This window comes from Heterocephalus glaber, unplaced genomic scaffold (genome assembly GCF_053883595.1).
Source record: "Heterocephalus glaber isolate CG9 unplaced genomic scaffold, H.glaber_assembly_v1.0 deba00001610, whole genome shotgun sequence".
NCBI lineage: Eukaryota > Metazoa > Chordata > Mammalia > Rodentia > Bathyergidae > Heterocephalus > Heterocephalus glaber.
In genome coordinates, this window is record NW_028258381.1 from 146,367 (window position 1) to 174,304 (window position 27,938).

Here is a 27,938-nt window from a genome sequence, read left to right on the forward strand (position 1 = left end):
TTAGTGTTTGTTGCCCTATATTTCCTGATTTAGGTTTAGTTTTCCCTAGTTCAAGTTGCTTTCTGGACATTCTTTTATATGTAAAAAAGTAACAATTGACATTCCTTAAAAAATATAATCCAGAGGTCCGGGTATTTAGCTCAGTGGCACTGTACCTACCTCTTAAGTGCAAGGTCTTGAGTTCAACCCTCGATACCAAAAATATATATATATATATATGATTAAAATTTATACATATCTTCTTACCCCAAGGTGAGGTTTTCAATATCTGAATGTAATTTTAGTCAAAACTGGAAAATTTATTTTTACACAGATACAATATGAACTGTAGGAACTGCTTTGGTGAAAAGTGAGTGGGAGGTAAAATTCACATTTGATTTGATGACTTTTAAAAAGGATGGAGTCTGTGACTGCAGGATTCCAAATTCAAGCACTACCTTGGCAACTTAATGACTTGCTGAGATCCAGCCTCAAAATTTAAAGAGTTGGGGGGGGGGCTGCTGGGGATATAGCTCAGAGCTCTGGAATCAGTCTGATAAATAAATAAATAAGTAAATAAATAAGATGAAATAAGAGAAAAAGCAAATAAACATGAGTTTAAATCCTGGAGTAGTAGTGCACACCAGTAATCCCAGCAATCAGGAGGCTGAGGCAGGAACATCACTATGAGTTTGAGGCCAGCCTGGCCCTCATAGAAAGACCCTTTCTCAAAAAGCAAAAATAAACAAAAAACCCCCAAAACTCTGCTGAATCATTTTTCTAAATTAAAAATAAAATTTATCAGACAAAAGACTTAAAAATGTGTTTCTTGCATGTTAAGAACTAAGATTTAGGTGCTGTGAATCATAAACATCAAATGTATGATTGTGGATTTAAAAAGGGTTTTCTTAAAATGCAAAGACTGTGATTTCAATGATCATTCAAGTACTGTGGTGGAATAACATGACGCCTGCTTCTTCATGGGAATCCAACCCTGACCTAACCTGAGAACCTGAAAACCTAACCTAACCTAACCCAACACTGGTTCATGGAGATTCTGTTTACTTCTCAGAAAAGGGTCCTGGAAAGTCAAGGAATCCTCTCCTGTTTCCTGATGTTCCCTGCAGCTGTAGACCTGTGAGGGCTGAAAGTGACACTCAAGGAATAACTTCCCTGAGCTCCAGGTTACTGTCTTCTCTTCCTTTGCCTGTGGAAGATTAATTTAAAATTATCTGCCTATCTTTAGTTTTCAAGTTGAAACATTCACTTTTTAGTCTGTCTTTAAGACACTTATTACTCTCCTTCCTTAAAACACTGATATCTGGCTTTCTTTTTCAATGGTGACTCTCAATATTCCTGTAAATTGCTGTGGGAGTAGGAAAAGAGTAAGTTAAGAGTAGGAAAAGAACTTGTCATCTACAGCATTTCTGTAACAGTGTTTCCCAGAGGCCAGAAATTTACAGACAGTGGTCTGGCTAGTAAAAAATTAATAACAGGATGGAAAGAATGAAAGGAGTCATTTCTCGGCACAGTTGCAGTGCAGTTGCTTCTGGAATTAGTAAGCATGAAGATTTGCTATACAGTGATGGGGAAGTTTTGAGTGAGTGACCCAGAGAGATATTGCCACCGAATTTCACTCTACTCCCTTTTCCTCTGATGGCTGTGATCAGTGCTACAAAATTTTTAAAAATACTGCAACCGTGTTGACATAAAACTATTTTAAATCATGATCTTTGTCCTTTCTTGAACCCTCAGTTCTGTCATTAGCTCTTTGTACCATAATCCATAGTATGTTACTAATTCGTCTTTCTCAGACAACAAAGCCCTACTGAAATTCTTCTCATCAAATTCACAAATACAGAAGATTTTGTGTCTTCATCTTACTTGTTATTTTAATATCATTCAAGAGATAAACTGTTGCTTCTTTCTTTGCTTCTAATATTTCTTTGTGTGGCTATGGGGACTCACCCTTTGGGATTTTCTCATATATCTGATCATTCCTACTTTCTTTCTTCTGAAAACTTTCCTCCTCTCATCCTGTCCATATTGCAGTTTCATTGATGTCAATCATTACTTAAACTCTTCTTGTAGGTGAACTCTTTGACTTCTATATCTTCTACTTCCAACTACATTACAAAACCTCATTGTGATGTTCCTCTATCAGCTTTCTCAGAACAGTGGCTGTACTGCAGCCCTGCCCCACTCATCTACAGGAAGGTGGTTGTGGGTGATTACATGGTCCTTTGAGCTGGATACTGCTTTACCCTGGCAGACAGCTGAGTGCCTAAGTGTCTGACCCATGACCAAGTGTCTCTCACAGGAAACTTGTCTATATCGGCTGAAGGCCCTATGGTTCTTATCTAAACCATCTGGTTTATTCCTGCCAAGATAGCCACTTTCCAGGAGAACACTGGCAGAACCAGAGTTAGGTTCAGGTGCATTGTACAGATAAGACACACGAGAGTCAGTACAATACAACATGAAAAATAACAAAAGTGGTATATTTCTCACATATTCCAGAGAGAAGAAGACAGAGACAATAGGAAATGGGGAGCTGTCTGACATACTCTCACTCAACCAGTGGTTGGGGAAAAGAAGGATTCAAGGGCCAAATCCTTCCCTGGGTTAAGGCTATTTCCTGTACACGTTTCCCTTGGGCAGTTGTGATTGGTAAGTTCAGAAGAGGCAGGTGTGAGCTCTGTGGTCATGCTGTACTGAAAGGTGGCCACTGTACCCATCTGGGTTGTCCATGGAGGGTATGGGGATCAATAGGAGCAGTCAAATAGGCTGATCTAGCCAACCCAAATGAATGCGGTTGCCAGAAGGTGGCTGGATGAAGTAGATGTCTGAATCAACTACCTTGAGGAATTAGGAGCAGGTGAAGAGCTGGAATTGTCAAGGATGACTGAAATCTTCTGGTATGACAAAATCTCATATGCACAATGGATGCCAAAGCAGCAAACAACTGAATAATTCACTACACTTTTAGACTTTATCTCAATTCTACATTTCTCCTCCAAGATTCCTAATTGCATATATAATTGTTTGCTTATTGACTTCTTTTGCATGACTGAATCAGACTTCAACTGTCATATATTCAATCTTAACTCAATGCTTTTTATTTTTAAATCTCCTACTACCTCAGTGTTTCTTACCATATTAATGATAATCTACACTGTTGTTCATTCCAAAACTCTGAATTCCCACAACTGTTCATTAAAGTTGACCATTTAGACTACCAGGGCATATTTTGCATATATCCAGTACTCCATCTTTTCTGTGTTTAAAATAGATACAACTAAATTAATCATAGTTTTGGGCTGATGACATATTGCTATTGTTAGTATGTATATATACACATATATATTTAATCTGTGATTTCTACTAATAACTAAATTGTGGTGGAGCTATTAACTTCATTCTATTATCTTTACCATATATCATTTCTCACAAAACTGTCTGTGAATCTCCTACCTGGAACGTGTCTACTTTTGCCCCTTTGGAAGCTCCTTTTTCAAACTCTATGCAGAGTCATTATTTAAAACAGAAAATTGATCATACCAGTTGCTAGCTTATCACCTCTTAGGGTCCTCCTTGATATCTTATGTTCTGTTTCTATAAATATGCTTTGGAGGCCAGGATCTCCAGTAATAAAGCATTCACTGATCTGGAAAGAAAAATAAAGAAAGCAAATGAGGCACAAGTAGGTCATATGTTAGGAGAAATTCTTGGAATTTGTACTTGATATAATATTTGTCATAGGCATGAACAAAGCAGAAGTTCAGTTACTGGAATGAGTAAAAAAAAAAAGAAATCAGTGTGCTGGAATCAGCATCAGCTATTGGTCAATAAGCAGCCTGCAATGGATTGTTCATATGCAGTAAGAATTCCATACTATGCAAACATACTCATTTTGTGTATTCCATTTAAATGTCTGAGTTTGCAAATGTATGGCTTAAATTTGTATTTAATATGCTAGAATATTAAAATGAAATAATCTTAGATAAAGAATAATATTGAGTTAATTAAGGGCAAAAGCACAGAGAAATGAGGAGACAATTCTTTAGGAGCTTTAGAAGGGGAAAATCAGACAGAGACATGAGGAAATTTACAAAATTGCTAAAAAGTAACAGTTGAAGAATTTGAAATGAAAGGAGTCCTGACACTCTATCACAAAGAGTAATTAGGTCTAGATGAGTATTCTCCCTAGACTGAAACAGAAAACTAGCCAGTTAATGTAACTGTTTATTCATTGTTTGGTAGAGCATAAAAAAATTGAAACTTGAATTTCTCAGCATTCTGGAGAGGCTATATGTTGGGTCAGTGAGGAAAAGAACAGGCATTCCATATGTGTGGGTAATAGAAGACAGTGTAATAAAAAGTTTCAATTTATTTCATGACTTATAGCAACACTATACACCTTTACTTTCATGAAAAAGCATAATTTTTGTTCTATGATTTATATAATAAAATTATACACCTGCATTTTAATGTATAAATTCACATCTCAGGAATAAAGGAGCTTATTTTATTATAAAAACTTGGATGGTTCTAATGAAAGTAATGACTAAATTCAGAGAAGGGATACATGGGGACAAGGAGACAATGACTTTACTCACAAGACCAAAAATCTCTCTAAAAATAAAAAAAAATTCAAAATCTGGTACCACCTCCTTTATTCTTCTTCCTTCTCTCATTTCCCACTGAAAGTCTGTGCAGCAGAATGAACCAATGTGAGGATAGAATTTCAGATATAGAAGAAAAGATTGCAATTAGTGACCAGGAAAAGAAAAATTGCTTTAAAATTGTAAAGGAACATGAGAAATCAATCCAGCAGCCACTAGACGATGCAAAGAGAAATAACAAGACTGATTGGAGTCAATGAAGAAAGGGGAGATAGTGCAAATGACATAAAAAAACTGTTCACAGAAGTGATGGCAGAAAACTTCCCAAGCAGGGGAAAAGAACTTGACATACAGATAAGTGAAGCATATAGGACTCCAGCTAGCCTTGATCAAAAAAAAAACTACACATAGGCATATAATAGTTAGGATTCCAGAAATCCAACAGAAGAACAAAATTCTACAAACAGTGAGAGAAAAGAAACAAATCACATACAAAGGAAAGCCCATCAGAATCACAGCACACTTCTCAATGCAAACTCTCAAGGGAAGAAGAGCTTGGAGTGATGTATTTCAAGCCCTAAAAACAGCCTCCAACCCAGATTGATGTACCCTGCAAAACTATCTTTAAAAATTGATGGAGAAATAAGATACTTTCATGATAAAGAGCACCTCAGGAACTTCATGAATATCAAACTGGCACTCCAAAAAATTTTAGACAATACCCTAGGAAAAGACAATGAGGATCACAACCCCAGGAAACCCAGCAGAATGAATCCATTGAGTGTGACAAATTAAATGCAAAGGGAGAGAATCCAATGAAAAAAAAGTCATGACAAAGCTTTTAAAACTTTTAACTTCATCTCCCTAATGAGTGTATAATTCAATCTTGTTATTGTACTGATTAGTATTTTTCTGATTCTAGAGCTGCACACCTTTCCTTGCACTATACTGGCTATTTATCATCTTCTGTCTACTTTTTAATTAGATTGTCTATTAATGAGATCTAAGAATTCTTTATATATTCTGGTCATAGGTTATATGCATTGTAAATATGGTCTGTTTAAGGACTACTTTTCATTTTAATGATGTCATTTAAAGTTCTAAATTTTGATGGGATCTCATTTATCAATTTTTTTCTTTTATACATCATGTCTTTTGTATTCTAGGTAGTTCTTGCCTACCCTGAATTCATAAACATTTTCCCTTATAATTTCTTCTTAAAGTTTTATACTTTTCAGCTTTCATATTTAGGTTCATAGATCCCTTCAAGTTATTTTTATGTATGGAAAAAAAGGGTTGAGGTTAATTTTTTATATATGGATACCAGGTGTTCTAGTGCCATTTGCTGAAAACACTGTCTCTTCCTCGGCTCTTGAATTGAGTTTATATTCTATGAAATGCTAATGTTAAATAATCTTTGAAAACTCAGTGGACCATATATGTGTGGTTCTATTTCTAGATTCTCTGTTTTATTCAAACGATCTATATGTCTTTCCTTATACCAACACTGCCTTGATTACTGTAGCTTTAGAAGAAGTCTTAAAATTAGGTACTAAACATCTTCCAACACTGTTTTAGTTTTTCTTTTTTTTTTTAACTTTTCTAGGTCCTTTGTACTCCTACATAACTTTTAAATTTCAATATCCAATTCTTCATTTATAGCAAGTATACACAGACCTGAATTTTTATATATACCTTGTATTTTCTAATCCTGCTAAATTCAAGTACAAGTTCTAGGGGCTCCTAGAGATTTCTTAGTATTTTCTCTGTAGATGATCATTTCATCTACATATAAAGATTTTGCTTCTACCTTGTCAATCCTATCCTAATTGTGTCATTTTATTGCCAGACTATTTTGGTGGGGCCTAGATTTCAAAGTTTAAAGGACAGATAAAGAGTAAGCCTATCTGCCCTTGTTCCCCACCTTAAGGAGAAAGCATTGTATCTTCTCCATTCATATAAGGCATTCTCGCTGGAAGTATGGAGTACATGTCTTTAATCTGTTGAGAAGTTTCTGTTCTACTTGATAGCTTTTACCATGATAGCTTTTACCATAAAGAGCTATGGAATTTAGTCCAATACTTTTTCTCCAACTAGTGATAGGATCATATGTCTTTTTCCTTTCCTCTGTTAAAATGATGACTTTTGGGGGTGGATCTTCCAATGTTGAACCAACACTGCCACTCCTATAACAAAACCACTTTCTACATACTGCCAGATCTGACTTCTAATAGTTTGTTCTGTTAAACAAATTTCTATCTATGTTCATACTTTTTTCTTCTATTATCTTTATCCAGTTTTAGGATTAGCACAATGTTGAGTTCCTAAAATGAGGGGAGAAGTGTTCCTTCTTTTTTCTGCTTTAATTGTTTGACATAATTTATCATTTAAAATGTGTATGAGCCTGCTGTTGTCATATAGCTAGGTTTTCAAGCTAGGAATATACTTTCTTTAATAGGTGCTATTCAAGTTTTATACTTCCTCCAGAGTTAGTTTCATTAATTTGTCTTCCAAGGTACTTCTTAGAAGTTGTCAAATTTATTTCAAAACAGATTTTTGAAATATGCTTTCTATATCCTTTTAAATTCTGTAAAATCTGTGGTAATGTCTCCTAGGTCTTGATATTGTAATTTAAAAAATGTATAATCGATATTGTATAACAGGAAGAAAAGGTGTAAAGGAGCAGAGGAAGTGGGAGGGGTAGGGGAAAGAAAAAAAGAGAGAAGAAAATATGAGAAAAGGAAAAAAATGGAAAGAATGTCTTTGGAAATAGGAAAGGGTGGGGGTGTGAAGGGAGGGCAGGGGAAGGGGAAAAAAACAAGAACCAAGATACTCATGTAATGGTACAAGATCCCAATGATGAGTGTAACTGTATTTTATACCTAAAATGTACCAATAAACTTAATAGGAAAAAAAATCAAACATAAAAAATGTTCCCAATTTGATAAGTAAAAAAAAAAAAATTATAGTCTAATGCAAGACTATCCATTGATTAAAGTCTTTAATTTCTCTCTCCAATGCTGGATAATTTAGAGCATACAGGATTTTCATATTTTTCATAAATTTTACACTAAATATAACATGTAATTTTGATACTATAACAAGTGGAACTCAAAAAAATTATTTTGATATTTTGTTGCTTGATTTTTGCATGTTGACCTTGTTCATTCAAATTTGTTCAACTCGATGATTAGTTCAGATGACATTTTTGTAGACTCAATCTGATTTTCTACACATATAATTAATTATGTCATCTCCCATCCAAGTCAGTTTATTTCTGTCTTATGCTATGCTTGCCTCGCATGTATTTTTCTTGCCAGATTGCATCGGATAATGTGTCCAGTGCAATATTGAATAGAGATGGAGAGTGGACATTCTTGTCTTGCCCTTGATTTCAGGATGAAAGAAATGCCTTCAATACTGAGTGTTACATTAGCTGTCAATTTTTTATAGTTGTCCTTTATATTCTTAGTTTTAAGAGTTTTTATTGAGAATGAGTATCAGATTTTGTCAAATGTTTTCTTTTAACATCTCAAAAGATTCCTTTGATAAATCCTATTTGGTCATTACATATAAATATTTTCTAAATATTGTTGAATTTCAGTTAACATTTTATTCAGAATTTTTGAATATATGCTCATAAGGGATATAATGTGTAGTTTTCTTTCTTTGTAATTTTTTTCTGGCTTTCATATCAAAATAATGGCTTCATAGAACATGTTAGAATGTCCTCATCCATCTTTATTTTGCTAGTAAATCTCTTCCTAGTAAGGGAGTAGGACACTGTGGCACAATTCAAAATTCATGGTTGAACACTTGACCTTCTAACTGACATGTCAAAGCAGAATAAAGATTCTCTAACTAAGGGTCACCTTGACTATATATGGCTATCAATCTAGAATAGGGTTTTCCAGAGAAGGATGTTAAAACAAAAGCCAATGGAATGGAAGTTGCTTTCCCATGAATCCAGAGTCACCCATTATTTCTTGTAGGAGACTGAGATATCTGTGGAGAGACCACAGAGCCCAGGACTGTGGGTGGCCCAGGCTCTGTCTGAGGATGAGGACTGCCAATCCTCAATTCCATGTGTCAGGCACATCAGTTGACTGACACTCGGAGCAGGGCCTGGGCAATGGCTTGGTGCAGTTGCCTGTTCAGTGTAGTCTTCTTACATTTAAAGCAGGAACTCTTTCCTTGATAGTCCTTGGGTTTTCCCTTAGATAACTTGGGTGTGTATAAAGCAATGCCAATTGTGACAGCCAGAAGTTTGGCCTGTCTTTTTTTCTCAGCCCTTCTCATTTCATCATCATCTAGATCCCAGCTGTTGAACACAGAAAAGGCTGTGGCCAATAATTGAGTCATAGGGTCCTGAGGCCCCATCTGCAAACCTACCAGGTCTTTTGGAAGTGTTGAGTGTTGGCCTCTCTGGGGTGCTAGTCTCTGGTGAAAGTAGATGGGAGAGAACTGTATCCTCCCGAGAGACAGGTATGTGTCTGAGAACAGGATCATCAAAGACATCTTTTTTTTTTTTTCATTTGGACACATTTTTAAGTACTGTGGTTCTTGGGTTTTTACAGAGATAAAGAGCCATAAAAGTCTGAACATAAGGGATTTCACACCATTCCTTGCTTTTTGAGAAAAAAATTATAGCTGAAGAATAGCATTATAATTTAGACTGCCATTCTGTACTCATCTCTTGCCATTTCAATTGCTCCCAATTTTGAAGGACAGGCTTAAGTGAGATAGTTGGGATCTGCAGCCTGTTTCCCATGGTGCATTGATGCACTGATTCCTTAGAGAGAAGGGTGGAGCCCGCCCAGGGATCTCTTGGAAAATCCCAAGGAATCAGGATGGAGTTCCCACTCTGGGGATTCCATTAGCCACTTGAGAAACATAAACTTCTAAGAGATCAAGATGAAGCCCCTCAGGGAGGCCCCCTTGGCCATTTAAGCACAGGAGATCAAAGTGGAGCCCCGTCCAGGGCTGCCTTAGAAACAGTAAATTCTTAAGAGGTCAGGGTGGAGCTCTCTAGGGGGGTTCCTTAGATCAGGATGGAACCTCCACCTGGGGACTCCCTTTGCCTGTTGAAGAACAGTATTCTTTAAAAAAATTAGGGCAGAGTTCTCCTGCTGGGGGCTCCCTTATAGGGTGTAGCCACTGATTCCTTAGAAAAAGGTGGAGCCCTTCTCAGGGGCTCCCTTAGCTATGTGAGAAACAATATCCCTTGCATTTTCCCCAATAATAAAATTTTGGTACTTTAAAGCAGGAGAGATAGAAATCTTTAAAAAAAAACTCTAAAAAGTCTTTAAAAGTTCTAAGAACAAGGATGGCTCTACTTTTTATACTCATTACCACTTGAGTTTACTTTTACTGACTATTCCTTTGTTCTGTTCAGGGTGTCAAACATGTTCTGTATTACCTGAATTTCTGTTAGAAGAAACACGAAGGGATCTAACCTGATTCAAAAGAGAAAAGGGAAGGAGACCCATATGTTTCCTAAAGTCAGAGGCTTACCCCCTATCTAAAAGGGTAAGATTTTCTGGTGACCATAAAAATGGCAAACAAGCATGGCAGAATCATGTGACCAACTCCTGTTGACTAACTCACATGATGAAACGAAATGGCTGCCAAACTTGTCAGAGAGGTGGACTAGGATAAAACAACATCCTAAGTAAGCAACTCACTAATGATACCCAGAGATGAAAGGCAATCTAGGGGAAAAGTGCAGATGACACTTTGAGCACAAAAGAAGTAAACTAGGATAGATGGCCACTCAGGCAGGAGACCAACTTACCAATTGCTAATTTTTCAAAAAGAGTAAGAAAACTGAGGAAAGTATCACAGAGAGCAGAAACTTAAGGACAAAAAGGGACACTAAACTGTAGGTCACACACATGAAACCTGAACAACCGATCTATTCTGTGACAGGGTTAATAATAGGCCCTTTGGCTGAATTTTACTGCAGTTTGTAATTGAGAATGGGAAAGAGAAGAAAGAAAAGAGATGATAAACTTGAGGTGGACCTGTGGGCTTCAGACCAGCTAGGAAAAACCCAAAGGCTGTGCTCTCTTCTCCCTTGCAGTGCAGTGGGACTGACTAGAAACTGTTCTGAGCACCATGATAAAGTTTCTTGAGTTCCCCATCTTAGGTTTTCTAGGGGAGAGAGAGGCAAAAAATTAAACAAGTTTGCATCAGCTTGAGTCCATAGGCTTGAGAGAGAGAGAGAGAGAGGGAAACAATAAAAAGTACCCGAAAGGCCTTACCTCTTGGCTAGTTCTGTCAAATATGTACTAATTAGGTCAAGTTATGAAGCATTGTTTTAATTTCATTATATGTATGTATACAAACACATGATAGAATTTATTCAGAATCTATATTAAAATATGGCATGGGTGCATATAAAATTCATTTATTTTTTATTTTCTTCCCCTGTAGCTAAGAATACTTTTGTTTCTTTTATATTAATTGACAAATCAAAATTGTGGTATATACAGCATGATGTTTTTTCTATATTTATACTTTGTGAGATGACTAAATCAATATAATGTATGCATCACCACAAACATGTTTTTTGTAATGAGAACATTTAATATCTATTGTTTTAGCAATTTTCAAGGATACAACACATTGTTATTAATTAGTTACCATGTAGATCTGAACCTATTTGTCTTTATTTTACTTAATTGTATTTCTTTAGACAATTTTATTGTCTCATTGAACTTAAGATGATTAGTTTCATTTTTTTTCAAATAATTAATAAGTCTCCATTTATTTCATTTCAGTTCCTAGGGCTTTATTAATTTCTTGGTGGTCTCACATGTGCCTAATTCTTCATGATCTATATAGCCTTGCATTGGTGTCCTTGATTTTGAAAGAACAAACATCCCTTTTAGTTTTTAAAGACTGCTATTGCAGGTAAAGCTTTCTTCTGTTAGGAGACCAGGCTGATGGAATTGCCTCTAGGACTGAGTTTAAATGGGTTGGAGGTGGCTCATGTGGCTGTTGCTGAGTCCACCATAGGGTCTGTGGTTGGTGAGCTTGATACCAGGAACTTTTTGGTAGGAGTGATTCTTGTTTGGTTTTTTGGTGACTGGATTTCTCTAGAACCTTGGTTTGAAAAACTGAACTAGGCTGAGTGTCTGCTTTGGAGTCTGCAGATGCTGGTCCTCTTATCAGGGTCATAGATAGGTGTGACTTTCCCCACATCCCAAGAAAGGCTCCTGTGGTGTCCCTGGGTGGTCCCTGGGCTTCCAGTACTTCCTCTGTCCATAGTTTCGAGGGGCTACAATTGAGTCACAGGTCTGCTTCAGCATTTACAGCGAAACTGAGACCTTCAGGCCTATCTCCTGATTATTTAGAGTGAAAACTATGTTCTGTTAATTTTTGTTCCACTATTGCAGAGTCATTGATAATTAAGGCAAATTCTATTGATGTGGCTCATCCATTAGAAAAAAATACGATTGCAGCCTACATACAGCCCACACAAATTTTTCGCTAGATGTGCTCAATTATGGGAAAAGTATTAACAGTGAATATGATGATAAAACTTTGGTTACTTACATTTCACCTGTTTTATTTTAGGTTTTTCACATAGTTTGCACAATTACTATTTTTATGCATCTAAAATATTAATCCAAAACAAAGTTCAAAAATTAAAAACTATTCAATGGTATATGAATTAACATTTCCCCCTGTTTTTATAATTCTGTGGATAGTGTTTCTCAATTTCCTGTGGTAGTTTTATTTCCTATATAGAAGAAAATAAGGATATGAAAAGAGTCAGCTCTTTCAATGACTTCTCCTTTTGGGTTGACCCCACCTCCATTCCGTAGTCTTTGCTTTTATATGACTAAGATGATTCTTCTGAGTTCTTAGTCTTCTACTTCCTTAGGACATTTCTTTGGAATAATAATATAAGACAGGATTTACTGAAATCATAAAATTTTGGAATGCACAAACTTAAAATAATGTTTCTTGAAGACTCTGGATCTGCTGGCAAAATGTTTTGTATTTCCTGCTTTTCACCCTTAATTGGATTTAGAATTATTCAGACAGTCTAAGAGAGTAAGAATGGAAAAAGAGCAGTTAGGGGTGGTAGCACCGATTTGATCTGTTGTAGATTCAAAATGAACGGCATAAGAAAGAGGCAAGAGCTGCCTGGATTTATGAAACTCCTGAGATGAGCTTGTCAGGAACCAAAGTTTGCACTGAAGTGCACTGAGTCTAAAACTCAGGGTTATTAGAAAAGATAGAATATATAGGAACAATTATTGATTTAAAGATAACTACTTAGAGGAAACAGTATAACACCTCAATGCTGAAATCCATTTCATGATTTATATGGACATGTTAAAATAATTTGTCATTTTCACTTTTAAACTAATGTTGGGTGAGAATATTAAGGGGAAATGAGAGTGACAAAAATGTAGGCTGTTTTATGTTATATCTAGAGAGGACAACATCTAGTATTTGGATTTATCAGACATAAATAGCGATACCGTATTATATTAATGTATTTAGCAAACAGTGTGCCAGGTACTGGTTACACTACAATGAATGCGGTAGACATAATCTATTCCCTCATGGAACCTACTGTCTAACAGTGTGGATTGGGCTTGTAAGGGTATCAATAATTGCATATTAAGGAGATAGGAGAAAGTAGAAGTCTCAGGAAATCTGTCCTGTACTTTCAGGGATACCTATATATTTTTAGTTTCATTGATACTTTTTTCAATTCCCCAGATTTAAGATTTGTCTTTGCAATACTTACTCAACCCTCAACTTTTTTCTAGTTCCATATTGTTAGGTTGCCTACTAATAGAAACATTTTCAAAGTGATTTCAATGAGACTGTATGATCCTGGGTATGAATTTCTCCTGTTTCCATTTAGAAGGAAGAGCTTCCTTTCTTGGTTTGATCTTCTTTGTTAACTCCAAACCTCTCCACCATCTGTTTTTTCCAAAGCCTCTATTTGGGAAGCTCTATTTTTTCTTTCTTTCTTTGTTTAACAGATTTCAGAAGACATTTAGTCCACTTGAGTCCCTTCACTATCACTTCTCAGTGTGTCTTTCATAACCAGTTGTTTTAGTGAGTAGTTTGTAAAGTTCACTTTAAGCCTTAGTCCATTCTCACAAGAACTGTTAAATAAGTAATTCTATATACTTAATATCATCTAAAATTATGCTCCATGGTTTGGAAGTATAAAATATTAAAAACGCACAGTAACAACCAAATTGTGTGACATCAAATATTTGCCTGGTTCTCCTTCCCATTAAAATATATTCACAGGAAAAATAGCTATGTAATTTAAAGCTTGGAAACAAAGTTTAGCTGAAAAATAAAAAAGACGCACAGGAGAAGAAACTTCAGAATTATTGGCACAAAATGGAATTTTAGGGACACTTTAATAAATGCAAATGCTAAAATTTATCTAAGAATGTCTTGAAAAAATGCAAGCTGCAGGGAAAATCAGTTTTTTAAGTTATGCTCAAATAATGGTAAGAAGGCAGCTGAGATAATTTAGAGAAGGGTTATGTGAGAGGAGTTTATATATAGTAGAATGATTATAGGAAAATGTCTCCATCTCAATATCCATTTAAGTGCATTAGTTTTGATCAGATTTCAACTATTGTTTTTAAGATTCATGCTATTTTACATGTATGTGTGAAATGAGTATTTAATTCCTTATAACTGGTCTTTGTCCTCAGAATTCCATTGTCAGCCTCTTTTAAGTGATCTCAAGATTTAAGAGAATCATATGTAGTCCATCCCTATAAAAGTCTGTAGAATCTTATTTAACTAGTAAACTCCCCATGGAGATTATATAAATTGCCATTATTAAGAAAATCCAATGATCAAATAATAAATCGTGTAGTTTGTGTTACTTAGCTTTACTGGTTTTATATCATTGCTTCATTTGAAGCTTGTGCTATTGATGGTTATATTTGAATGCCTATGAAATAGCGTTCTTTCTTTACACAATGGATGGGACCAGGATAATTCCGAAATCTGACTTTGAAGGATAAATAAGTATGAAGAATTTTAATTCCCCACTGGCTCTTTGTGACCTTGACCAATCGCTGTCTTAACTCACTGTTGCAGGAGGAACAGGAAAGGAGCTGAGACTAGTGGATGGTGAGAACAAGTGCAGTGGCAGAGTGGAAGTGAAAGTGCAGGAAGAGTGGGGCACGGTATGCAGTCGTGACTAGGGTGTGGAGGAAGTCTCTGTGATTTGTGACCAGCTGGGATGTCCAACTGCTGTCAGTGCCCTGGGATGGACTAATTCCATTGGTGGCTCTGGATGTATTCGGGTGGATCATGTTTCCTGTAGAGGGAATGAATCTGCTCTTTGGGAATGCAACCATAATGGATGGGGAATCCAAAATTGTACTCACCAACAAGATGCTGGAGTAACTTGCTCAGGTAAGACTTGCATAAATACAAGCAAATCAGAAGGGCACATTCCCAATTCAAGTCAGATTCTTGGACTCCCTATTTTTTATGAGCATTTCATACACATTATAACATGCTTGGTGGAAAAATGTATAAAATGAGCCACTTTTATAGAATTTATGTAGCCCATCCATAAAATTATCAAATACACTGTTGAGTAAACACCTACTCTAAAAAAATACCCCATGGGAAAACTTAACCTGATTAAAATGAATAATTGATAATTTGAAATAGGAAAAGGTCTAAAGGGGTAGGGGTGGCAGGAGGGGAAGGGGAAAGGGAAGAAGGGAAAGGAAAAATTATGAGAAAGAAAAATATGGAAACAAAATCTATGTAAATAGGGAAGGGTGGTGGGGTGAAGGGTGCATAGGTAATGGGGAAAAAATAAGAACTAAGATACATCATGTTCTGGTACAAACACCCAATGATAAATGTAAATGTATTGTATACCTAAAATGTACCAATAAATATATAAATTTAAAAAAACAGAAAAAACCACACAGATTCTGGACACCATGATCAATGATACAGTGACTAGTATCAATTCTCTATTCAGTAATCATACCATAGCCTACAAGTATCATGATTTCAAAGTTCATACTGGCCCCCTTTCCAGGTGACATATTGATATATTAGATTTGGTCTGTAGATCACTACATTTTACACAAAAGCTGACTACCTAGACAAGAAACAAATATTTCCAGCACTAATACTAATCCCACCTTATTGGAAGAAGGATGTTTTCACAGTATAATTGCTTTACTTGGTGTCTAATATAATATTCATTTCATTTGCATTGTGTTTTTAATTTATAAGACATTTTAATAATTTTTATCTCTGCTGATGTAACAATAACCCAGAAAATTATGTGTCACTTTTTTTCTGCTGACAAATCTCACATGTCTGACCCAGATCTGATTTCTGGACTCCCCATTTCTCCCTGCTCATTTTGTTGACTTTCATGCCGTCTTTTCACTCCTTCAGTCTCTCCTTAGAGTCACCTTTCCTACAGGACCTGCATAAAAGGAATTGGTATATGAGACAAATAAATGGAAACAAAGCCTTTGGAAATAGGGAGGGGTGGAGGGGGTGAAGGGAGGGCAGGGGAGTGGGGAAAAAATAAGAACCAAGATACATCATGTAAAAGTGCATGTTTCCATTCATGAATGTAAATATATTGTATTCCTAAAATGTACCAATAAAAGAATTTAAAAGAAAAAAAAGGAATTGGTCACTGTCCATGCATTGGAGTGGAACACTGCTAGCTATTATCTAGAGAAATGCTGGATCAAGTTCTATCACAGACATTTATAGTGCTATAATTTCATAAAAAGTTGTTAAATCTCTCTAAAGTTCAACTTCATGAGGACTCAATTATGTAATACATGTAAAATGATTGGTAATCTGTTCAGTTTGTCATAGATGCTGAAAATGTTAATTTCTTCAAGGCTTGGTGCCTTTCCTCGCCTTGATGATTCAGTTCTCCTGTTCTTTCTCCTTCTCCCCTCCTCCTCCTCCCTCCTTACCGTCTTCCTGCTTCCTCTCCTCCCCATCCTTCTCCTCCGTCTTCACTTATACTCTACCTCCTCGTTGTCTTCCTCCTCTCCCTTCTCCTTTTACTTATTATTAATCATTAGAAAGTACAGAATAACAAAAGTAAAATCTACAACAAGACTTAAAATTGTAACACATTTTAATAAGCTCTTATGGTAATTATTGTTGACTATGGAACTGCTGATCAGCTAAGATAGTCCTTTTAGCTCTTGTTTTGTTTTGAATAACTAAGGATGGGGTTAGTAAAACTTCCTGAAATTTATATACCTAAAACTACAACTGGAGCCTCATAATAGAAAATGTCTATAGCTATTCAAGGATGTGCTAGTTTTATCGAACTGCAGTGTCTGCCTTTCTTGACCCTACTTAATGGCCAATTTTCAGATCCTCTAGCTCATTATCACAGGCATTGAGGCCATATATCACAATAATCCAGAAGGCAATCTGTGATGCTAGAGCCCCGCCCCCATACCCCAGCTCTACCATTTTGTCCATGTTTGACTCTGTCCTAATAATTTAATCACAGACTTTTCCCTCTGTAAACTGGAACTAGATAGCATATAAAGTTGTAAGGAATAAAGAAAATGGCAGGCAATACACTTAGAAAAGAATGTACATATTTTTGTCACCAGCTCTTGTTATTTCTAATTATTAACTCACCATGATAAGAATAAATCTTGTTAAGTAGAGGTCTTTGCCTGGACTTTAAAGTTTGTAAAAATAAATTGTATTTCAAGAAAAAGCTAAGTATTTTAGTCAACCACACACAATTTTTATTTTTCAAGTGTCCAAAATTTCATTCAAAATCTTCTTTGTTCATATGTTTTAGTGCTCATAGAAAATCTGATAGATAACGAAAGAAATCTCCTTATAAACAAAGCTGCTTTTCACTAACAATTGTACCAGATGCTTTGGAGAGGGGTGAAAAGGCTTTGATTCTATTGGGAATGAGAAGAAATAAAGTAATTTGATTACTTTTTATTTTAATTTAAAGAATTTTATATTCCACAACATGCTCTTGTAAGCTATCATGCCTGTTCATTGTATATATTTTTATATTTGCTTTCTCCTATTTTCTAATTTCAAATCCAACTTCAATTATTTAAACTGAATTTTTATAACAAAGAAAGGTTAAAATAAATATTTTAAATGTTCAATGAATAGGCAGTGTGTCATTTTTGCTACTTAATTTTACGGGCCAATTTAATAATTAATTAATTTGTTTATTGTTTGATAAAAATTATTTTCTAAATATATAGAGTCAATTTTGTATATTTCTTTGAAAAAAAGTGCTAATTTCTCTCTCAGTATTAGAAAGAAAGACAATAAAATACAAAGTTTAAAAAGTTTAATCACTTGATGTAAAGGAAAGTCCTAATTTTTAACTGGATTCTAATAGGTAACAATTCTCTAATTTGTGGAGCAGGGCAATATCAAAAATCTGATAAAATTTTTAAGAGAACATGAAATTTTAAGCATCCTGAAAAAACCAATTTTGTAAAATCACTTAAAAATGTGTGTCATTTAAACTTTGTTCTAGATGGATCTGAACTGGAGCCAAGGCTGGTGAATGGGGACAACAGGTGTTCTGGAAGAGTCGAGGTCATATTCCAAGGGCAGTGGGGAACAATTTGTGATGATCAGTTCTACATGGGTGATGCTTCTATGGTTTGTAACCAACTGGAATGTGGAGGCGCCATCAGTTTCTCTGGATCAGCCAAGTTTGGAGCAGGTTCTGGACCAATCTGGCTCGATGATGTTTCTTGCCATGGAAATGAGTCAGCTCTGTGGTACTGCAGTCACCAAGGATGGGGAAGCCATGACTGTGCCCATGGTGAAGATGTTGGTGTGATTTGCTTGGGTAAGGACTGCTCCTCTCTTTACTTTCTTTCTTCAAAACCTGAGCCCTTAGAATAGAGGGAACTTCCTTTTGTCACCTCAGCACTGATGCATTTTGGGTTCTAGTCTCCTCTTTGGCAACATTAAATTGCTTCTTTCCAAATCACTAATTCAAATTCACAAATGATAAAAACAAAAACAAAACCTCCCAACATTTTGGTTTCCTATTCAAACTTCACTTATGCTAAGGCTACGGTATAAGCATATACATGGGCACCTCAGTTCACAAACTTGATTCTTTCCACAATTCTGGTTACAAAGCAAGTTGGAAGAGAACCAAATCAAATTCATTGGCTATGTTCAATGTTGAACTTGTGGGGAAATTTGATTCGGTTCTCATGCAGTTCAGTTCATGAGTAGAATCATGGAAAGAACCAAGTTTTTGAAGCAAGGTACCATTATTTTTGCTTGGCCTGGAGACTTGCATGCTCCACACTTTGACCTGGGAACAAGACACAGGGTTTGTATACACACAGAGACCACTCTTTCTGTTTTACTGGACTTTTTGGCTTGAAAGAATACTAAAGAGCACTTAGGGAAATATAATTACAGTGAAAATATCCCTATCTTTGCAAATGGTCTCCTCTTTTCTTTCTCTCTGCAATGGAAGAAAGTTTACTTCAAAGCCAATATTAAAATAAGAGAATACTGGTTATAAAACTCGGAAATTCAGAGGCTATATTTAGTTTCAATCATGCTTGAATTCAAGTGCTTGAGCAATGTCCTCTGGCTGCTGTCTCTCTCTCTCCATTTCTTGAATTGACTTTTTCTTGTTGGACAGCATGACCATCTGTAGCCTGAAGCACAAAGAATAAGATTCCCACAGGGAAGATGGATTCTGTTAACTGAAGAGAATATAGGGGATTTGGTTGGAAAACAAACACTTTCAGTTCACATCTTTCTAGGCCTTGATTAGTGAGTTTCTTCATAATGTGTTTCACACATGCTGAAAAATCACAATAAACAAGAATTGTGGCAAAAAATGAAATTATAGAGGAAAAGTTTATTTTAACATCATAGGTTACTCTTCAGAGTCAAGGTCTTTTCTTTAAGAAATACTGATTGGAGGAGGTGAAAGGAGTAATGATGGAGCCTCTTTCTATCTGCACTATTTTTAAAAGAAGGAAGAATAAGGGCAGGCATAGGACACAAACCACAGTAATGTGACCAGAGGAACACAGGGTGTTAAGTTTTGAGGCAAAATGGAGTTTGTAGATAAACCTAAACACAATCAAATGTATTTTAACAAGAAATATAAACAATTCTAACAAAACACCCTGATTATGAAATAAGCAGATCTTACATAAAATTCATGCTCTGGCCTGCCTGTTAGGAATGCTCTCTGGCTCTCTGGACTGGAAAGTTCTGTCTTCTCACCTGACCCATCCTCCTTCTGTCTTCAGTGATTCTCAGTGGAAGGATATCATGATGATCTCTGCCTCCACATATCTCTCCCCTTTGAGCTGTTTACAGTCACCCTTAGTCTTGTCTCTTTGTAACTAACTTGTAGTTTTCTGTGACAGAGGGAGCAGATATGGGCCTGAGATTGGCAGATGGAGTCTCTAAATGTTCAGGAAGACTGGAAGTGAAATTCCAAGGAGAATGGGGGACGGTGTGTGACAACAACTGGGATAGCAGTGATGCCAGTGTGGTGTGCAAGCAGCTCGGCTGTCCCACTGCTGTCACTCCCAGGGGTCGTGCAAATGCCAGCGAAGGGTGGGGAAATATTCTGCTTGACAGTGTTGCCTGTGATGGACATGAGTCTGCTGTCTGGCACTGTAAGCACCATGAGTGGGGAAGACATCTTTGTCATCATAATGAAGATGGTGGTGTGACATATTCTGGTACATTAAAACACAAAGAAAAGCACACAGGGAAGGATCTGTGTTATTTCAGAGTAAGAATAGCTTTTTGGAGGTAAACAGTGGAAATACCTAACAAATCTGTTGTTGGAAATTACTTCACTGTGGTGAAAAATCTTTGACACAGTCTTCATTCAAGTAGTGTGGAAGTTTGTCTCATTCTATTCTTTGCAATAATTATTTATAATTCCGTTAGGGACTAAAACTTCAAGTTCTAAACCTACCTGCAGCTCAGAGAGTTATACTTTTATAGGACTCTTGTTTACGACAGAATTGCTTGTGTTTCTCGGCCATTGACATTTAAAAATATCCTCGAATTCTAATCAAATTCATGGTCTGTACCTGTTGTTTCTTAAAATGTCAGAAAAGAAGTTAAGCCACCATTTCCAGTGTCTCAGTATCTGGGAAGGAGGAAGACTAAGGCCATCCCTTGGTTGCTAAATAGGAGGAGTTTATAGTCTACTTTATGTTTCTTTCTCAGATAGATCAGATCTGGATCTGAGACTTACAGGCAGAGACTGCCTCTGTGCTGGGACAGTGGAGGTAGAAATTCAGAAACTTGCAGGGAAGGTATGTGACAGAGGCTGAAAGATAAAAGAAGCTGACATTGTTTGCAGACAGCTAGGATGTTGATCTGCAGTTCAAACATGTGCTGAACTGTACTCTAAAACTGAAGCAACAAAAACCTGGCTGGAGATATGCAGCTGCAAAGGAAATGAAACTTCTCTTTGGGACTGCAAGAATTGGCAGTGGGGTGGACAGGACTGTCCCTCTGAAGGAGCCCAAGTTACCTACTCAGGTAAGACTTTTTTTTTTGGTATGGGGGATCGAACTTGGGACCTTGAGCTTGCGAGGCAGGTGGAGGAACCACTGAGCCAAATCCCTGGCCCTGGTAAGTCTTTTAATCTACTTGTTAAGAAGAAGCTTAAATCTAAGAATATTAACATCTAGCAATATTTTGAAACTGAAAAGAAACATTGGTCCCCATGACTAGATCTGTCATAAATCCAGAAAAATATCTACACAAATTCTAATGTGAGCATCCATTTTGTATTGATATACAAAAATGAGTAGACATTTTTTAGCAGATTCATAAAATAAAGGCTGAAAAAGGAGTCTAATTCACTTTTTGGGTGGAAGAATTTCTCTTCTGTCCTAGACTCAAAGATTTTTGGGGAAAGGAAATGAAAATACTTATAGAAATGACTTGTTTTCAAGTGTATAACAAGTTTTCATCATGGAAGAGAAAAAGTTTGTTTTGGGTTCATTTTTCAAAGGTTATGTTCTATTTTGCTTGAAATCGTTCCAGACAAGTGAAGCAGAAGAAACAAGAAAGCTGACATGAGGCTTGATCTAAGGAGCTACCTTTGTTTAAGGGTTCAGGGCTGTCCACATTTGTAAGAGGATTGGCTTCATTCCAATCAATGCTGCCTTACAGGAGTTTTATGCTCATATAACAACCCTAAATGAAGAAGTTAAGGGACTTCCAACTGAAGAATTTTTTAATTTTATTATTTTAAAAATAAATTGTTTTTTATTTTAAAAATTATTTTTATAATAATGTATAAAATCATTATTATTTTAAATTATTTTAAATTTTATTTAAGGTGTACAATATAATGACATTCATGATTGGGAATATGCACTTTACATAATGTATCTTGGTTCTTATATTTTTCCCCATTCCCCTGCCGACCTTCAACCCCTCCATCCCTCCGTATTTACAAAGACTTTGTTTCCATTTTTTCCTTTTTCTCATATTAATTCCATTTCCTTCTTTCCTTTCCCCTACCCCTCCCACTTCCCCTTCCCCATTGCCCCTTTTCTTCCTATTTCACATTTTCTATTATATCTTTTAGTTCTTATTTACACTTTCAGTTTCTCACACTAGAGAAACTATTTAGTATTTACATATGTGTATCCTATTTATTTCACTTAAGGTTATTGCCTCAATGTGCATCCATTTAGCCCTAAATGTCTCTAATTTCTCATTTTTTATGGCTGAGTAGCACTCCATTTTAGATTAAAAAACACATTTTCTTTATCCAGTCTCCCTAATTGAAGAATTATTATTTGTATCAAAGAAACATCATTTGCTTTAAACTCTGAGCTATAAGTTAAAAGTCAACACTTTCATCTCAAATTTGTCTTAAGAGATTTAATAGCTATTTGGTGAGGTTTTGAAATGTTGAGTTATTCTATACTGCTGTAATGGAGAACATAGTCATATCTGGAACAGTTTGACCTACATTTTAGAATAAGATGAAAGATTTATGTGATCTGAAGAGAAACCAGACTGGGCAAATTAACTAAGGCTGATGCTGTATCCATCCATGGTGCTCCTTGATGCTAGGAGCAGGGGACTCATGAGGCTGAGTGATTCTGGAGAGCAGGCATCTGCAAAGGGCTTATGCTAGACTGTTTTTCCTTTTTAGATGTTAAAATTAGCACCATATTTATATTCATTGCATAGATTTCATTTTTTAAAATGAATTTAAGTTATCTGTATTTTCTTTTTTTTTTTTTCTTTGGTATTGGGGATCGAACTCAGGACCTTGAGGTTGGGAGGCAACTGAGCTGAATCCCCAGCCCTAAATTATCTGTATTTTCTAAGTCCTTCAAATTGCCTCTGAGTTTAAGGGAAGCAAGAAATTATCTTGATGACTTTGTTCTTTTGCTTGACACAGACACCTTTATACTCAGAATACCATTTTTTGTATTTGGTGTGCCTTTTCTTTACATTTTAAGTTCCAAGTATACTAAATGACTTATAATTCCCAATTCTATCATGTGATTTTATGACTGCATTGTTTAATTGCTTCTTCTCATTTTGTTTATTTGGAAAACTCCCAGTCTTACAGAGAAATTTAGTGGCAGCCTTTTCCAGGAAGGAGTACACACTACAGATAGAAAAGTTTTGGTAGAGGAACAAAAGCATAAAAAATTAGAGCATGCCCAAATATCTTTTGGCTGGAGCATTGGGTATGATTAATAGAGTGATAGATATTAAAGCTTTTAAGAAACAGCATAGAGTATAATAAAATATGCTACAAAATTACTGTTTATCATTTCTCTTTAATTTTAATAGCTGGCAGACATTGAGGAATCTAAAGCTTTTTGTATCATCATCTGACTCACCCCTGCCCAAATAAATCAGTGTAACAATAATGCCACCCTCACAGGAATCACACTGCAAGTGATAATTATGAGCTGCCATGGTAGTAATTATAAGGACTAATATTAAAATGATCCATCTTCAAGGATGGACTGAACTTTGTGACACATTTTTTTAGCCTACCCATCTTCAAAGGCCTAACACAAAGTTTAAGTGGGTAATAATATTTGCTGGAAGGATAAAGTATTGTACAAATGGTAAGAAAACATTGGATTATGTTGAAGACGAGGAAATAATCTGAAAATATTTGGAATTTAGTAATACACTGATAATAATGGGGTAGATTTCTTGGAAAGAGGATTTAGGAGGAAGCCCACTTGCAAAGGCCCACATAAAGAGGACAACCAAACACTGAAGTGAAGGCAATATATGAAGAAGAAATGTGAGCAGAACTGGCAAACACTGTAAGCTTCAAGGTCCTAAGTTCTGGAATGCACTGCTGACTTCAAATTCTGACCTCTCCTAACTTTGTATGTGACCTTAGCAAATTCACACACCCATCTAGGCTCCAGCCGCCTTGTCTGTAAAACTGGAATCGAATTAATAGTTATACTCTAAAGTAATTTTAAAGATTAATTGATATAATGTTTGTTAAATGCTTATTAAAGTCACATATGTTCACTATATCATTGTTGCTGCCACAATTTGTAGTGATATAAAAATAGATTCATGTACAGTGATTCCAAATTGGTTTAGGTATTATTTTTTAATTTTATTTTTTGATTTAGATATTATTAATTGAGAAAAGAATGCTGTGAGCTTGTCATATGATACTTCCTTTAATTTTTAGCACCTTAAATTTCAGATGTCAAAACAGGTACATATAAGGGTAAAGAGAAAAGTATGTATAAAAATGTATCTGTTGGCAGTTGAGAGATGTCTGTGGAATAGAGAACAATGAGGTGAGAACTATATCTCGAGGGAGAGTTTTAATACAAAAGGTTAGGTTGAAGAATGGGGGTCAGAAAGGAAAAAGGAGAAAATGGGTGAATGGAAGTTCACACATAAGAAGTGTAATAGATGTCGGTGAGAAGAAGTCTGCTCTTCATTTTGAAAACTGAAATGTGTTGAAACGTTTTACATTGTAACCATTTAAAAGACTGAGGCAGACTCCAGACTGCAGTGAGGAGAGAACTGAGAGACAGTAGCTAGATACATTTGTGTGTGAATAACATAAATGGAAAGAGCACTTGCTTCTGTGTGGGTACAGTTGGCTGCAGAAACAGTCGCTCCCCAGTTTCTAGGAGAAGCCCAGTGAGGAATGGAGACAGCTGGAATTTGCCATGCTCACCTCTAGGCAGAAAATCGAAGAGAAACAAGTATGAAGATCACTGCAGGCCCTGGTCCACCATCCCCATTTTCCCTTTCTTCACTCCATAATGAGAGAACATATGGAAATCATGATTTCTTCACTGAAATGCTGCTGTTTTCCAGCCCACAGGGAGCCCAGGCTGGTCGACGGGGACATTCCCTGCTCTGGTGGTGTTGAAGTGAAGCACAAGGACAGGTGGAGCTCTGTGTGTGATTCCGACTTCTCTCTGGAAGCTGCGAGTGTCTTGTGCAGAGAACTTCAGTGTGGCTCAGCCATCTCCATCCTAGGGGGAGCTCATTTTGGAGAAGGGAAAGGACAGATCTGGGCTGCAGAATTGCAGTGTGCAGGACATGAGTCTCACCTTTCATTCTGTCCTCTCGCACGCGGCCAAGATGGGACTTGTGGTCACAGCAGAGACGTTGGCATAGTCTGCTCAAGTGAGAACCTGAGAACATCAGCACTCTGTTCTCTTGCTGGGAGGGAGAAGGGTTCAGTAGGCACAGCCATCTTTCTAAAGCTCTGTCTCCTTCTAGGATACACAGAAATGTGCCTGGATAATGGCAAGTCCTCCTGTGAGGGAAGAGTGGAGCTCAAGGTGTTTGGAGTCTGGGGATCCCTCTGTGGTTCTCACTGGAACATGGAAGATGCTCATGTCTTATGCCAGCAGCTGAAATGTGGAATTGCCCTTCTACCCCAGAAGGAGCACATTTTAGCAGAGGACATGGCCAGGCCTGGAGGCACATATTCCACTGCACTGGGACTGAGGGGCACATGGGAGTCTGTCCTGTGACTGCTCTGGGTGCATCGCTGTGTTCCGAAGGGCAGATGGCCTCTGTCATCTGCTCAGGTAAGAGGATGAAGGACTGCCTGTGATGAGCCCCTCCCATGGTGGCGTGCCTTATGTCCAGGTGTGCCTCCAGTGACAAAGAATAGAAGTAACAGGGAATCATTCATTTTGAGGGTGATGAGGCCTGTGCCAGAATAGTGACCTCCCTTGTCTTGTTAGAAGACAAGCACTTTGTTTTCATGAACCTCATTGATATTGGGTGCTCACTGTGGCCCAAGCTCTTCTCAGAGCACCTGCTTTACCCTCTGCCTGGTTGACCCATCCACCTTCCCCTCTCCTGAAAGCCATGTTTGTCCACAACTCATCTGTGTCACATCCATCTGAGGCCCATTCTTCACCCTAACCTTTTGCATCATATATGATGGACCAATTTGGTGTCTGCAGGAAACCAGTCCCAGAGATTATTGCCATGCAATTCATCATTTCTGAAGCCGACCAGCTCTACCAGTCCACAAGAAAGTGCCATCACCTGCCTAGGTGAGAAACAGTGGCCAACCTTGAAAATGATCTCAAGCCTTAAGAATGTTTTCATTAGTATTTTGTTCCTTTTTCCAGGAAGCAGTCACACTCGCTTGGTAGATGGACCAGGCCACTGTGCTGGGAGAGTGGAGGTCCACCATGAGGGTTTCTGGGGCACCATCTGTGACGACAGCTGGGGACTGGGTGATGCCCATGTAGTGTGCAGACAGCTGGGCTGTGGAGTGGCCATCGATGCTGCTGGTTCTGCTCATTTTGGGGAAGGAACAGGACCTGTCTGGCTGGATGAGATCAACTACAATGGAAAAGAAGCCCATATCTGGCAGTGCCATTCCCACGGCTGGGGTCAGCATAATTGCAGGCATAAAGAAGATGCAGGCGTTATCTGCTCAGGTACAGTTTGCACATAAGCCTGGTCACAATTACATAAGGAAGATTGAGGTGGGTCAGAGGGTAGTGAAGGAAATTACAGTAATTCAAAAGATTTCCCTGAAAAATCATATTCAAGGAGATAATTGCCAGAGTTAAGATTCCAGAAGTCTGAGTTTGACAAGTTAGTGCTGCCTCATCAGCAAGGTAGTATAATATTATAAAAAGCAAAATCCAGAAATGGGCTTGGATATCATGAAGATTTTAATAATAAAATTGTTGTATGAGTAGATATAGAACTGGATATTCAATAAGAATTACAGGCTAACACTTAATAAACATAATATTAAAGTAGGTTAAAAGGATCAAAAAGAAATATATTCTATGCATCATTCTACAGAGACAAATATAATCATCATGCCCAAGTAGCTGTTCCATGAGATAAACGAGGCTCTATTCTCATAGCTGCAAGAACTATCTTAAGAGGTCACAGCTCTTGCCTTGTATACATGACAAACTTTAGAAGCTAGTGTGAAATAGAGAAATATCCTTGGTTGTAATATATAGAGGAAAACAATACCATGACTGAGTAACACTTTTGCAGCCAGAATGACTGATTCCTAGTTAATGACATAAATCTGGTATAGGACATGCACATAAAATCTGAAGTTTCAGAAAAGGAAATGCACTAAGACTCCAACTGACAAACAAGTTTCTTTCTGGGAGAACATTTGTAAGTTGGATTCTTTCATAAGTCTGATAAAAGTACTCTTATATACCTTTGACACAAATATACAATGTAAAGCATAAAAAAACAAACAGACAAAAACAGTAAGTCCCTGACTCTACTGAACCACTTACACTATCACACTGTTCAGTAAGCACACAGCAGCATGGCTGTTACGGTGTTTAGCAGACACGTGAGCTACAGCCATGATTTGTTCACTTCTACAAATGTAAGGTAATGCAAGGTCCGTTCATATCTGTGAAAGTTCTCAGCCCAAGTGTTTGTAAATAGAGAACTTACTGTATTTCATTTTAAGACAGTGTACATGGAATATTGGTTTCAGTACCTGTGTCTCACTAAATTTTTAAGATCAAAGACTGTTGTCAAAAAAAAAAAAAGAAACACAGAAGTGAAACACGTGGTAACACTTTGCTTTGCTCACAAAACGTGTACACATGTATTGAAATATCACACTCTACCCCTAAAACACATACAACTTCTATGTATTAGTTAAAAACAAACAAGAACAGAGTGAGATCACTGAGACTAAAATTACAATAAGTTAGTGAGAAAATCCAAACTGTGTAATTAAAGAAAATCTCTGAGGTTTTAATTGGATCTGGAAAAGATCACTGACAGTGTGGTTAAAAAAGAGTCAAA

The 27,938-nt window shown here is 36.8% G+C and overlaps 1 protein-coding gene across 1 annotated transcript; it reads left to right on the forward strand.

Moving 5' to 3' along the window:
• Positions 1–1,476: 1,476 nt before the first annotated feature.
• LOC101697016 (scavenger receptor cysteine-rich type 1 protein M130-like) lies at positions 1,477–27,680 on the forward strand. The gene is given in 11 exon segments (XM_087196520.1): positions 1,477–1,579; positions 14,706–15,146; positions 18,151–18,524; positions 20,020–20,406; positions 20,514–20,520; positions 20,853–21,170; positions 24,981–25,295; positions 25,392–25,541; positions 25,544–25,705; positions 26,090–26,182; positions 26,261–27,680. Coding segments are annotated over 11 exon segments (2,682 nt in total). The 3' UTR covers positions 26,593–27,680.
• The last annotated feature ends 258 nt before the right edge of the window (positions 27,681–27,938 follow it).